The 15033-nt window shown below is 41.3% G+C and overlaps 1 protein-coding gene across 1 annotated transcript; it reads right to left on the bottom strand.

The window, feature by feature from the left end:
* Positions 1-614: 614 nt before the first annotated feature.
* On the bottom strand, positions 615-14418 carry lnpep (leucyl/cystinyl aminopeptidase). Its single transcript, XM_020101036.2, has 22 exons — positions 13995-14418; positions 11700-11794; positions 11191-11393; positions 10162-10273; positions 9748-10005; positions 9467-9657; positions 9170-9308; positions 8288-8422; positions 8056-8176; positions 7790-7941; positions 7588-7701; positions 6870-7001; positions 6631-6765; positions 5426-5580; positions 5257-5345; positions 4976-5159; positions 4696-4852; positions 4190-4374; positions 3857-4018; positions 3361-3501; positions 3163-3244; positions 615-2999 (listed from the first exon to the last, which is right to left on the bottom strand). The coding sequence occupies exons 1-22, from the start codon at positions 14020-14022 to the stop codon at positions 2868-2870; spliced, it is 3102 nt and encodes a 1033-aa protein (XP_019956595.2). The 5' UTR covers positions 14023-14418; the 3' UTR covers positions 615-2867.
* Positions 14419-15033: the final 615 nt, after the last annotated feature.

The following is a 15033-nucleotide window of genomic DNA, read 5'->3' as shown; positions in this document are numbered from 1 at the left end:
CAACATGAATGAGAGCAAATGAGCAAGTTTCCAGAAGAGCAAGAAAGGCATCTAGTGGTACAACCGAGACACATCATGAAACAATTCACTGCACAAGAAAATGCATGCACACAAGCTGCATTGTGTTTAGACAGCATCCTCGCAGAATTGCTTTTATTTTTCAGAACCAAAAAAGTCACTAAAAGTCACTAAAAATATTTTGCAGGCACCTTAACCTGGACACATGGACTCGCACTCAAGCATTTATTTCAGATGACAAATTAAAAATCATAGGAATTTAAATTTGCGTCAATCAGTTTCAGAAAACAAAGACAAGTCAATTTAACTAAAATGACCCTAAACATACCTGGTGTTTCTTAAAAAGATCCATAAATTAGTCTCTTAGTAACAACGAAAATGTTACTGTGAGAAAACTGAATCCTTGATACGCTCCCTGATACGGATCTGCACCAGGATTGGATTCTTTTCCTGACCCATCCTTTCACAAAGTATTTTGTGTGAAATGCTGCTAACTTTAACAGACAAACTGACAAACACAGATAAAAAAAACATAGAACCATATAAGTATAACCACAAAACCAATTAAGTATAGAACCAAAACAAAAAGTCCAACATTTTCATAAAACAACTTTATTAATATTTTGTCCACATAAAGAGCAACACATTTTTAAAAGCATCTGCAGCATTTCTTCTCAGTGCAAGAACGAATAGAATCTGATCAGCTTTACTGTAACTGTGGTCGTCTAATCTAATACTATTCTCTAATCGCTGAAACCAAGACTTCGACTGAACCTCGTACCTGATCAGTAAGAATGGGATCTAAAACTCCACTCTCTGAAAACCTCCTTCAACATGGATCAATTACTTTCTGACAAAAAATATGGCAGTAAAATCAGTTTTACATCCCATTAATAAAGCTGAACTGATTCCTGGATTTTGAAGAATTATATGAGCGCTTAAAGGCATATTTTTGAATTCCAATCACACAGACTTTGACTGACTGGAAGGAGTGAGTCGATGGATATACTGTCAGAAAATGCAGACCTAAACCACAGAAGAATTCTATAGGTAAAGTCTAATTTAGACTTTACCTAATGCCCCCTACCCCCCTACTGTTAACCTGGGGAGTCAGTTGACAGGCAGGTGCCTCCTACAGTATAGTGTTGCGATGCCTTCTAATTATAAGCTTCATTATAATCGATAGGAGTCACTAAGGGGCAGAGATAAGCACCTGGTCCCACACTGGTTTACCACCCATGCACAGGGTCAGGGAGGTTTTGTCTTCCTGCCACATAAATGACACGTCAAAGCTTTGATAGTAATATGACAACTAGAAACAAACCTCATGAATCAAAATGTCTGAAAAACAATAGACAACAAAAAATCAACAGATCTATTTGAGGTCAGTTATCCTGAATAATATGACATTGATGAAGAGAATAACTACCGACTTAAATAAAGCTCAGAATGAGTGTACAACTGTCATTAAATAACATCTTGGAGCAAATGGTGGGGAAACTCCTAACTACACTCTCTTAATAAATAGCTATAGGCTTCTCTTCATTCTGGTTAACATTGGAGAAAATCTTGATCAATTGCATTTTCATTTGGCTGATGAGCTGGACACCCAATATAGATCAATCTTCTATATCTATACACTGTGTATCTTCAATATGCATAGCCCTTAAAACACCAACATTCTTCAGCCAAGGACCTCCACCTGGTGGTTGAAATCAGGAAATACTGTACAGTAAAAAGTATCTGACCAAGACTCTTGCTCAATTCTAGGAATACGTGACCCTTTTACACTATATACACACACGACAGAAAGCAAATCTCAAAACGTTAAAAGTTTGAAGGTTTAAAAGGGTACATCCAAAAATCGCAGGGAAAAGGGTTTGTGGAGGGGTTGAGCATATTTACATTAAAAGATTACAAGCACACAAGTTAAAGGAGTCTACACAGTGACTGCACTGCACACGAAAAAAGCTAATAACATACAAGTCGAAGATGAGAGATAAACTGTGCTCAAGACTGATAGGAAGGAAGGAAACTAAGGGAAAGTAAAAGAAAGAAAGAGAGAAGAGAAAAAAGAGAAAGAAAGAAAGAAAGATTTGGCTCCATTGTAAGCTGCCAGCCCTCACCTAAGACACATTGGTTGTCGATTCAAACCTTTGCTGCAGTGCGCCATCTGCTGTACACAGTGGGAAGGTTTTGTCAGTACATTCGAGTGATGCTGCAACAAGTTTGGTGCTTCAAGCTACCAATCAATCAATCTTCAAGCCAAACCATGACTAAAATAGTAAATGTTTCAACATGGTTGATTCAAGAATACTGACTTCTCATCGAGGGATCTCTGACTGCATCTACATACATCCCACCATTGAGAGAAAATCCAGGACCGATTGAGTTTACAGACATAAAATGGTATCAGTGACATTCTTCATGTTCGCTCTTTCTGAAGTGCCCACTATACAGCTCATGGAGTGAAGTGCCTGAAAGAAAGCTGAGCCAAAGACGTTTAAGTGAAGAGTGATTGTCTGCTCAGGCATAAGGATTACATGAGCGCTGCAGTGGAGGGGTTTGGTCGACAGCATAAAGTATGAGGAGTGAGTGTGTTGGCATCTGATAACCTCCTGTTAAACACACAATCAGAGCAACCCTGAGCTAAAAAATACAACTTACAGGACCAGAGAACCAGACACCTTGTCCGGCCGGGTCGAGGACAACCTCTGGCTTTGTTTAGTTCTCTGGCCTGGATAAAGGGAGTCAGGAGACAGTCCTACAGGAGTGCAAACACTGCTGTTGTATTGACTACATGCTCCAGTTATCTGTAAGTGTGGCTGAGACCTGATGGAGTGCCTGTATTAGAGCCATTTTTGGAGTATAGGTAGATTCTTGTCCATCCAGCGCTGATTTAGCCTGATTGTTTCCAAAGCTTCCTGTACGCTTCTCATCTGAGAGCCACGCTCCTTCAGGCCAGAGAAGAAACTCTGAACCTGCACCACACACAAAAGCACATTCAGATGTTTGCCAGAGAAAAGCAGTCATCAATAAAGCAACAGAAGCGTTCTATGAACTCTTCACATCTCCTACAAGCAAGTGCACAGAGCCTCAAATACATTATTTATGTATCCTGCAGAGAAAACAGTGAAAACATACCTGGTCAAGGTGCGCTTGTGTAGAGAACTGGAAGGTGGCAGATTTGACGATTGTCTGGATGGCAAAGGAGCCCACAGAAAACCTACAACCAAAAACACAATGATGCTGATTTTATTTAATCTTTTCATGTTCATTTGAGATAATCCTTAAATGTATTCACAGTAATAAGACATATGAAGCTGAAAAGGGGCCACTCACTTTTCTATGAGTCGGTCCCAGTTCTCTTGTACAAAATCCCAGACAAACAAGTGGCCAGCGAAGCCTTTAACCATGGTGTTGATGACCAATGGCAACTCCTGTGTCTGGATGATGTTCCCGCTCAGACCTGCTTTAAGGATCCTAAACAGACCAGAAACCTGCTCTGTTCAAATCCTCCTCAGTGCATCAACAACACTCACTTCATGATCATCACTTCCACACAGGATCTCAATAGATTATTTACCAAACTCTTCAAAGATTTTCCTGGTCCTAATTCTTTAACGAACTCCAATTACACCAATAAATTGCTCATGCTAATGTATCGGCCGATATCAGCTTATTGCAGACTTTGTATTTGTGAATATATCATTGAATAAGCTATTTAAGTATTAAAAGTACAGAAATGCAAAAGCGGTGAAGTCAATTCTGGCTGTTTTGAAAATGGATTTACTTTGAAATTTGTTTCACAAACACAGAGACATACGCTCACGCTTACCACACTAACTGCCGTATATTCTGAGTGGATGCCAGCCCCTGTAGCATTTTTCTCTTGTCTGCATCGAAGGTGGCGTGTCCATACATTTGAAGCAAAGTTTCCCAACCTTCATCTGACTGAGCAGCCACAGTGAACACAACTTGCTGCAGATCACCTGGTATACTACAGAAATACATACAGGAGGAAGAAATATGCAAACATATTCATTTTTACTTCGACAACTCAAAAGGTAATTTCTATCTGTAAATATGTGTCCTACACTGCTCACCCTGTTGCCACCATGACCCTGACCAGGTAAAATTAGGTAACGTTTTTTTGTGTGCTTTCACGTACCGTAAAGTCCCATTGGACTCGACATGCTGTTTGAACAGGGCTTTAGCTTGCTGAATGCATTTTTTTTCATTCAGACTACACGCCATCTGCAGAAGGGCTGAGCGCAGCTCCTGTTTGGACACACTCTCCTCCTCTCCCCATGTTTGTTTGTCCATCAGAGACCCAAAATTGTGCAAAATATAATTCTGGAATTGTGTAAGAGAAACAATATGGACATTAATATTAGTACACACACACTTACCTCAACTAATTAGCTCTATTTTCATATTGGCACACTTTGTGAGAAACAGTGGTGCAAAAGTGTTTTTCTGTGGAGGTATTTTCCTTCACTACACCAGTTCGGTATCTTGGTGTCTGCCGAGGAAGAAGAGGCTCAGAAGAGGGTGTGGTGTCACCGAGCTATAAACTGTAATTTTGGTCCTAAGAATGAATGTGTTTTGCACAATCTGCACCCTGATGTCACATCATAATTTGTCCACTTTCAGGGATATCACACACATACAAACCTTCATACGGGCCACAAGAGCTTCCTCCTGTCTTTTGTCCAGCAGCCTGTGGATACTTTCGAGCTGTAACAAGGCTTCCATCACAGGAGTAGTCTCTGTTTCATTTGACATGTAGTTCAACAGAGTGAGGACTTGATGGAAGGATACCCTTCCCAGTCTGTTGAAAATACAGGAAAGTGACTGAGGAGCGAGGTGGAGAGCAAAGAACTCGACAATACTCCTCCACTTGTGTTTTTTTTGAAAGAAATAACATTGACAATTTCTGAATGGTCCCTCTTACCTGGAGAGAGCAAAGATGTTGTGTATGAGCGCGGCACGGTCTTCATGTGTAAGAACACTGACGTTGTTGGACAAAGCATCTTTAAGAGCAGCCCAGCCTTCATTACCGTAGTGCACGATGTAGAAGCCTGAGTTCCTGTAGTTCAACTTCAGCCACTTTACACTTTCTGGCAGCTTAAAAGTGCCTGAAATCAGAAAACAAAGACACATTTAGCTTTTGACATGACTGGCAGACCTAAGATTGAGAAACTTAATCAAGCTGAACAACACTTTTTGTTTTACCTGTCTTTGTCTTCAGATTAAAAACTTGTCTGCACTCAGGGGCAAAACTACAGCTGTCGTTTACGTACGTCACCGGTATATTCCACAGGCTAAAGAGAGTAAACAGTATATTTATGGTTGTGGTATCGTTCTATGATCTGTTGTGTAAGTGTGTGGTAACGTTACACACCTGGAAGTATGAGTGGCATTGTCAGATGTGAGGAGGAAGTGCTCTTGTGTGAGGGTCACTTGATCTCCCTTGCGGCTTACAGTGACCAATGGGAAGCCTTTCTGTGAGGTCCATGAGCTCATCATCTCTGATACATTCTGGTGCTGTGTTGACACCTGCGGATAGGAAGAGGAAATACAGTGTATGCTGTTTTTATTTTCTGAAGCAAAAATGGGATATCCTAAAACTGTTTACACAGTTCACAGATTCCATCCAAACCACATCTTCTGACCAACAACCCAAACCCCAACCCTCTGTGAATTTGAATTAGCCTTTAGGCCTTACCATACGGCCCCAAAGCAAGTGTCTTTGTCAGTTTCAGACCAATGAAAGTTGTCATTTTCCCATCCAAAGCCTGCTAAGTTTAAAGCAAATGCACTTGCCCCATGGGCATTTTGGTCTTAAGATAAGGTGTGGTCAAGGGCATTTTGGGCACAATGTTATCTTAGGACAGTAGAATGTAATTACTAGACTGTCAAACAAAAACCTGGTCTGAAGTCAGTGCTATTTTAAGTGTGCAGTTTCAAGATAGTAATAGGTGCCTATATAGGCTGGTGCAGAAACCCACTGCTGCTCAGATCACATGCTGTCACTTTGAACTTGAAGATCAGTTTCCTCGGCAGAGGTGTCTGGAAAATCGTTTTTCATGTTTCGTCAATAAAGTACATTTTCATTTAGGACTAGTAGCATGATAGGGGAGGCAGTAGCTCAGTCCATAGAGACTTGGCTTGGGAACTGGAGGGTGGCCAGTTCAAGTCCAGCATGGACGGAAGTTGGAGAGGTGCCAGTTCACCTCCTGGGCACTGCCGAGGTGCCCTTGAGCAAGGCACCGAACCCCCCAATTGCTCCCCGGGCGCCTTCATGGCTGCCCACTGTTCCGTGTGGTCACTGTGTGGATTGTGTTCCTGTGCAAGTCTATGTGCAAATTAAGAATCTACAGAAGCAGCAAGGGAAAATAACGAGTCGACATTCTGCCATTAAACTGTGTGGAAGCCTTTCTGACAGCAATTACCCAACCTACTGTTAACATCTACAATGTCCTGTGCTCTGGCTTTCCTATAACATTTTGACATTATCAACATTCACATAAGTCATTTTCTGTTCTTGTAGTGTCCAATAAAATCCATAAAAGTGGCTTGTACCAATACACAAACACACACACACACCTGTGTAAGGCTGTTCCAGAGGTCGGCAGTGTCTGTGTTTAATCCACTGAACTGTTTGAGGTATTGAATGATCCCTTTTCTGAACTGTTGGTCCCCTGGCAGGGACGCGTTCAGCATAAGAAGAATGGATGCACCCTGAAGACAGAGAAAGTGAGGCTCAGAAATGCTGGATAAAATTGTTTGGTTAATTAATGAAAACCGTCTATTTCTCTAGATACATATTTCAAATAAAAGGGTACCTTTTCATAGGAGACAGAGTCGAACATCTCTTCCACCTGTTCCTTTGTGTTAACCTCTGTCGACACAGCATGGGAGGAGTTAAGTGCATCTTTGTCCATGGCTCTGAAACGCACTGCCAGGAACAAATTACCCTGCAAAACACAACACAGGACTTACTGCCAAGACACAGTGAAGCACACAACATGCTCTGCTTGAAAGCATCCAACAGACTTTCTCCACAGGGGCTGTATGTGTGAACGCAAATGTCCGAGTGAGAGCCTTCAGAGTTTCTGCGGACTTTCTCTGCCTGGCCCCCTAAAATAAAGTCAGCAGAAAGTCCGAAGGAGCCGATGTGAAAACACAGCAGGAGATCCTCTGCTGGATTCTCCAAGAGTTTGTGGGGGGGTTGATGGAGCTTTTAACATGCAACAGACGCAAAAATGTTAAGATAAGAGCCGATGCCCGTGTTAATGTGATGTAAACATTAATTTCTCGGCACATGATCTCCACCGAGAAATGAATGTGTTACACCCTATCTCTGCCTGATGCACCACCCCTTGCCTGAATCCTCCAGAAGATTTGTTGCTGTTGTGAACGTGTCTGGGCGAAGAATCTCTTTCAATTGTGAAAGGGAGCCTCTGGATAAAATCCGGGCCCAATTCTCTAGAGATTCTGAAAGGTCATGTCTGAAAACAGCTTATGTGAGAAGTAATTTATAATCCAGATGCGAAAGCTTACAATGTCCAGCTGAGGCATCGTTTTCTGCAGTGACATGTACTGCATGTAAGTGGCAAAGCCTTCGTTGAGCCACAGGTCGTTCCACCAGCTCATAGTCACCAAGTTTCCAAACCACTGCAAGACAACATCAGAGATAGGTTACAACCTGTATCATCTTCACTGTATCTGCTCTTTTCACAACCACAAAGATGGACAAAATTACCTGATGAGCGAGTTCATGCGCTACGACTGAAGCAACAACTTGTTTCTCCAGAGGGGAGGACTGTTTGCCCACCAGCAGGCTGGTCTCACGGAAAGTGATGAGTCCCCAGTTCTCCATGGCTCCTGCCAAGAAGTCTGGGATGGCTACCAAGTCTGGCAGAAGAGAAAGAATGAGCATATTGGGCATGTAAACAGTGAAGAAAAGGAAAAACAATCAAAGGAGGTTAAATGTGTATTTGTGTGAAATGTGTAGGTGTGTGTACTCGCCTAGTTTTTTGAGGGGGTAGTCTATTTCAAAGAACGTATTGTAGAACTCCAGCAGTTGGGAGGCTGTTTCCAGAGCATATTCAGTGTGCTCCTTCTTCTCTGGCACAGAGTACACAGATACCTAAACGATTCATCCAGAAAGTTTATCAGCAGTTACACAACCGCAAATATATGTAGATCATATTAAGCCAGAACTAAAAAACAAAACTCACAAAATTTGTGTCAGACCTACTTGAATGTTTGAGACATTTTTGCTGATCGGGGTGAAATTAGCAACGATGAAGGCCACCAGATAGGTACTCATGTTGACAGTGGTTTTTTCAAACTCATCTTGGATGAGGCCACCAGAGAGGGGTGTGGATTTAGCCTGAAACACACAGCACAAGGACAAGATGACTTAGAGCTAAAGTTGCTATTATACTCCAAATAGAATTTTGGATCGTTTTAAATTAAGACTGCTGTGGAAGACAGTACTGCAAACACATACAGCACCAAACACATACAGCACCAATATGTAGTCTGTTAACTTAAATATCCTCATGCTTTGACCCTAAAATCCCAGTTGGCACATTAATGACTCACAGGTCCCTCAGGAAAAGAGGGGACATAGTATAGAGAGTGAAAGTCAAGAATCTACTGTGGTTGTTTGAGTGAGAAATACTGTATTTTGGAGCTGCCGTTAACAATGTAGTCACATGCTAGTAATAATTAAAACCATAATTAAAAACATCTGTTGTAAGGTGGTGATGCTGAACACAGGCACTGATACATTCTGTTTCTTGCTGGTAAACTTTAAGAAAGATTTGCTAACAGTCACTTGTAATTGGAAAATGAAATGTCCCACAACTGAAACCAAAAGTTCTTCAAACCTGTGTAAGGTTTAAAGTCACTTACTTTGACCATTAAATAAAAAAGGATGAAAGAGAGCAGCTGTCAGTGTTTCAGTTTAAAATTCAATTGTCAAATACTACAAGCCCTTCGAGTTTTTGAATTCGAGAGTAGCAAAAAAATTGTGTCAACCAAATAAATTGAAGAACCCATTTAGAAAGCAGGATGTTTCGACACTTGGTTACATATTGTTAAGATTAACAGCTCTTAAGTAATGTTACAGTACCAAAGGCATGTTGGAAACAGCCGTGTAGTTTGTTTTTCTGTTGATTGTAATCAGAAAGGTGGCTTTGAAAGATGGTTCATCGAAGCAAGGGAAGGCCTTCCTGGCTGACAGTGGTTCAAACTGGGTTGCTGCAAGAACACTAGTGACAAGAGAGAGACGAGCATGATTATACTGAAATAACAATTTAGATAAATGCGGTAAAAACAAAAAACGTTTTTCACTTATTTTTTACAGCACTGATTTGTTAGTACTCCTTGAGCTGAAGTAGTTACAGCAAAGACTGTTAGTCAAGCATACTTTTTGTTTCCATCTTTATCAGTGTAAGAGCTGTTGTAGAAACCATCATAGGTCTGTGAGAAGTTGGCAGAGTAATCCAGGGTCAAAACACAGTACTGGTCTGACTTCAGCTCTGCAGAGAATTTAATAGCAATCTGCTGTCTGGGTTTGTACTCCAGTATAGTCACATCATTGGCCTCCCCATCACCCAGCTGGAAGAGAGTAATTATCAGTTAAAAATTAGTACAAGCATAAAAAACAGTATAGAGTTCTGTGTACAATGATGGATGAGCCAATCCCACCTTGAATGTAGCTTTGGTAATGTGCAGATTAGCACTGTGCAGGATGATACGCTTGGTGTTGTGCAACACATACATGTTGATGACAGTGCGCCCAGTGAAGGTCATGTTGTCGAGGTCAGGGCTCAGGGTAAGGTTATAGCTGAGAGGACGTATACTATGAGGCAGCCGGAACTGGGCCCATGGAAACAGTTCGCCATTGGTGGCAATAGGGTAGACTATCTCCTGGGGAGTGGTGTTGTTTGGTTTACGACAACCTGCCTGCAATAGGATGGAGGGTAGAGCCAGGGAAATAGGTGTGTGATTGAACATGACAGAAAAAAAGGAGAAAATGTCTAAAAAAGATATTTGCATATTAACAATCATACATGGTATTGCAAAAGCAACCCAAAAAGAAATAGGGAATGGTTTTCTTACTCTGGTGAAGGTGCATTCGGGTAGGAAGTACAGTACCATGGTCATAGAGGCCACTATAACAAGGAATAACACACATACAACCATTGTCCTGGCTGAAGGTCGTGAACATGACCTGAAACCAAGAAGAGATTTACAACACTTTTTAAAAAGGATGCAAAAGAGCAGCAGTGTTTTTAAAGGAGTTGACAGTGGTGCTGTGGAGGACTGAGTGAAAGTTTAAGTTTCACACTTGTGCTGCTCAGTGGACATAAGCCCATTCCCATGCATGTAAACATTTACATATTTTGACATAACATCTTTTTTCAGTATAAGGAGATTTTATAAGCACACAGTAAACTATTATACCAGGAAAAAGTGTCATTACAATAAGTTTTAATGATGAAAACCTGAGAAAACTCTCCCTTGTCCCTATTTGTTATTGTTCAGGAAATACAAAACGTAACAAACCCTAAAGAGCATATTGTTCTTACAGATGTTAGATATCCAGGCATTTATACTGGATTTTGTGATCGCTAATTGAGAGATTAGGGCAGATATGTGATTTATTGACTTCATCTGATCAGCAATGATGAAGATGGTCTCAATAAAAAACAATATTTGAAAGGATTTCCTTCTTTACTTAGCTAGGTTTCTGACAGAGCCTGAAATGCTTGTCTGTAAACAACTGGTTGTTCACCAACTCCCTCACACGTTGTTTGATGATTCAATGTTAACAGCTAACAGAGATTACCTGTGGTAATGTAAATTGCTGGTATGTTTGTTACTTCCATCTACAGTTAATGAGGCTTAAGAAGACAAGCTTATCATGTGTCACCAAAAAAAGAAAGGTTTGGTTAAAGTAGCTGGACAATTACAATGCATTCCCTTCAATTCAACACTTGGTTCAACCAGGTTTCACAGATGCTTATGATATTGCATGCATGATTACTTATGCACGAAAAAAATGTCGTGAGGCAAACCTTTCTGGAAAAAGATCTTTATACCATCATGCTAAACAGCACCCAATCCAGAAGTCAAGCTTTGTATTACCTGGGTGGATTCTGTCTTGTGTACGGGGAAGAGTTGGGTCTGAGAGAAGAGCTACGATTCATGAAGGACATGCCCAACAGACGGGCTGAAGACTCGCAGTCCTCCTCTTCCTCATCCATTTCATTCTCTCCCAGGCCTCGAACAAGCAAACGTGAACTACGAGGTTCAAACACTACCTCATCTGGGTCAAGAGCAGGAAACGTCTGCCGAGAGCATGCAAAGTACACACCTTTATTCTCCAGTTATGCTGCGCAGTATGATGTTAATACATGGATTAAACTGCTATCCACAAGTGTGAGTCTTCCTCAAATTTACTGAACATTATTTATATTGCTAATTACCAATCTATTAACATTATCAGATTCACAGATGAAAGCACTTGAGGGATTTGCAGAATCAAGCAAATATGTATTTCTGAGATATGCAAATTAATGAGCCAGGCTGGGTCCTTGAAGTGAAGGCGTGCATAGCGTGCATAGCATGCATGGCATAAGATGAAATGAGCGTACCGGAAATGCAGCAGAGTCTTTGGCTAAATCCACGACATCAGGCTCCTCTTCAAACATGCTGTTCTCAATCATGTTCCTGGGCAGGTTGGCTCGCTCTACAAAACACACACAGGAAGAGAAAATAGACAATGATTTTTAGAAAGAGGAAATGAGAGAGGTGTGAAAAAGAAGAGAGCATATTCCTGATGGTTAAATACACTGAAACACTCATAGACAGTACAGAGACAGTCTGTCCACACTGTGTTTTAGGGCAGCAAAACACAAGTGCCATGAAGACACAAGCAACACAAAGGCCTGTTGTCATTGATTGTGCAGGCATCATAAAACCACATGTAAAAAAAGCAGGGGGTTTCTACAGGTTCCTGTAAGTAAACCTCCTGCAGTTTTCCCTAATACTTTGACCTACATAGCTGATTAAGCAGTTACATTAAAGTATTGCTATTAAAAAGTCTGTAAAGACAGAAAGCCCCAATTTCTTTATGAAAGCTTTAGTTACAACTATTCTTCATTTGACCACCCTATACTTCCCCAAACTAAACTGCATCTTCAGCATCATAAGAGTTCCCTCAAAAAAACATGTGATTTGCCTGACTGCTACATTCTCCCTTTAGTAATTCTTTAAACAATCAGAAGCATGTTCAACTTCCTAATTTGATTATAGCCAAAGTGGTAAAACGCTAAGCAGTGCATTTCACCCATTCTACCTCACGTTCCACTCGTGCTTTTATGAGTTAAAGACAACGCTTTTTTTCAGTCTTAGTTGCTGATAAAGTTAAGTGGAAATTAATAGGATGCAGACAGTGAGAGCATGTTGTTCACAGAGACACAAGGACGCCAAGAAAAAATGAGCTGTGATTACACAAAAGGAAGACAAGTGCTCAGAAATGTGAGAGGTGAATTTACTTCCTGGTCGTTACTGTGCAGTGTTTCTGATATGACTGTATGGGCTGTCACTGTGTCACTGTCTGGACTTCAGTGCTGTGGTAGGAATGTTTAAAAATAGACTGGATCTGAGTAGTTGGTTGTGTGTAATAGACAGAGAAGGGTATGATAAAAATTTTACCATCCCCAAAAAACACACATCAAACTTAAATGACAGCTAAGGGGTATGGTTATGCTTTTATGTTGATTGTAATGTCATATAACCAAGACGAGAGAGGCACGTAGCGGTTATTATGCAGTTATAATGATTGTGAATGTGAATAACACACAACTCACAACTCCTGATGCTTTGTCAAGTGTGTATGTAAATACAGCAGTAAGGCATGTTAGCTGCTGACTGTGCTCTTCCTGTTTTCTGAAAACATCTATCAGCTGCGAGGCCTTAGAGGGTTAGGGTTAGAGAACTACAGTTGAATACATGTCTGAGTTGGACAAGAGTATGTCCACTGATTGATACCAAGTAAAAAAAGACTGTTATCTGTTGGTTGGATGGTCAAGAAAAATGGCAAGGAAGAAGGAGCTCTGCCTTTCTCTATCTCTAAAAGTGATTTGAAATGTAAGCTTGAAAAGAGAACAAAGACACACACACAAAAAACAGGAAGTCAAACTACTTTGATTTGGTGTTTGCTGCTTCCAGGTCAAAATCTGAAATGAATCAACATCCACAGAGAACAACCCCTCTTCTTCCCTGAGAGCTGTTGTAGTGTGTGGTTGTGTGTGTGTGTGTGTGTGTGTGTGTGTGTGTCTGTGTGTGTGTTTGTCTTTCTGTTTGTTTTAATAAAGCCCTGGACGCCCTAGGGCCATAGCAGAGGTTATAAGGGAGCTGGCTGCTGGTTGGAGCCAGAGCTGAGAGAGCATGACTTATCAGCTCTCCAACCAAGACAAAACATTATCAAACCAACAGGCTTCAAATGGGCAAACAGTGCTGCTGCTGCTGCTGCTGCTGCTGCTGTGCTTGAACAGACAATTTGAACCTTGACAGTGACAGATGTCTCAAGACAGACATGTGGTTTTAACTTTCTTACAGAAAACCACTACATGAAAATCTGCTTTGTGTTTTGAGAAACAGTCATGTGCAGCAAAATATTACCATGCCTCTGCAGCACTGTCAACACACTGACAATGTGTTGAAGTTAGCTTCTGAGAATCCCTGAACCATAGACAACAACAACAAAACACACAATTACACAGAAGATACAAAGGCAGCTTTCATTAGGGTTTCCAGTAGTCAAGTCCAGCCATGTGTCCTCCGGTAAATGTCACTGCCAGCGAGCCTGCAGCTAATGTCCTGTTAGTTATTAGCTGGCCTGCTTCTGTTAGCTTCCTGGTGCTGTACACATCCAGCTTCCTTACCTGCACTGTTACTGTCGAATGGATCCATGGTGAGGACACGTCAGAAAGCTCCTCTCGTCCCGAACACGTCCACAGCGGCTCCACGGACGCGATGTGTTAGTGTGTCTGGCCACGACCCACCTCAGGCAGCCACACGCTCACAACACACAGCAGCCGCCCGTCCTCCCTTGCACTAACGTTAGCTCCTACGTAGCTAGCTTGGACCGAGACAACTTCCAACAATTGGAGCTGACTGAGGGACATTAATTCAGCTAGCGTTAGCTCGTCTCCACAACTTTATCCTCCATGGCTGTTTACTGAGCGGGTTTGTCTAAAATCACAACGCTACGGTAGAAATACGTAAACAATTCTTATTCCGACACGAAACGAACGAACACGCAAATGTCACTTTGTTTCCTCTCTGACCAGTTGTTGACAACCGCCCATCAAATTAAGACACTCGCACCCTATTGGACGATGCTGACGAGGGGCGGGGCCGGGATGTCACACGCACACCATTTAAATCAACATTAAATTATCACTTCTTATGACTCAAGTAGTTAATATGAAGGACTACTTATTCCTGTGCGCTTAAATATTACATATTATAATAAGAATTATCATACAACTTTATTTCTACATAATTTAAGAAATAAATGATAAAAAGAAATATGTAAAATAAACATCATCTGTTCAAACCGGTTGAAACGTTATATGTTATAAACAGGTAAAGTTCTGGCAAGTTTAATCTCTTAAGGCAAAGAATTCCAGAGCCTCAGGGTCCTGATGGAAGTCACCCTAAGTCACCAGCCTTGACTTGGAACTATCAGTCAGGGTTAGGTGGACGATCTTAGATTACGGCTTTGAGCAGAAGGAGTTAGAAGCTCCATAATAAACCTGGGGGCCGGACCATGATGAGCTTTAAAAGTTATTAAGATAGTCTTAAATCAATCCTAAATTTGACTGACAGCCAAAGAAGGGAGGCAAGAATTGGAGAGGTATGGGCCGTACACTTTGTGTTGGTTCATGCCAAACCTCAAGCACCACAAACCTTAACACT

The sequence above is a fragment of the Paralichthys olivaceus genome, chromosome 4 (genome assembly GCF_024713975.1).
Source record: "Paralichthys olivaceus isolate ysfri-2021 chromosome 4, ASM2471397v2, whole genome shotgun sequence".
Classification (NCBI taxonomy): Eukaryota; Metazoa; Chordata; class Actinopteri; order Pleuronectiformes; family Paralichthyidae; genus Paralichthys; species Paralichthys olivaceus.
The sequence above is the reverse complement of the archived record's forward strand: the minus strand, read 5'-3'. Positions and strand labels throughout refer to the sequence as shown.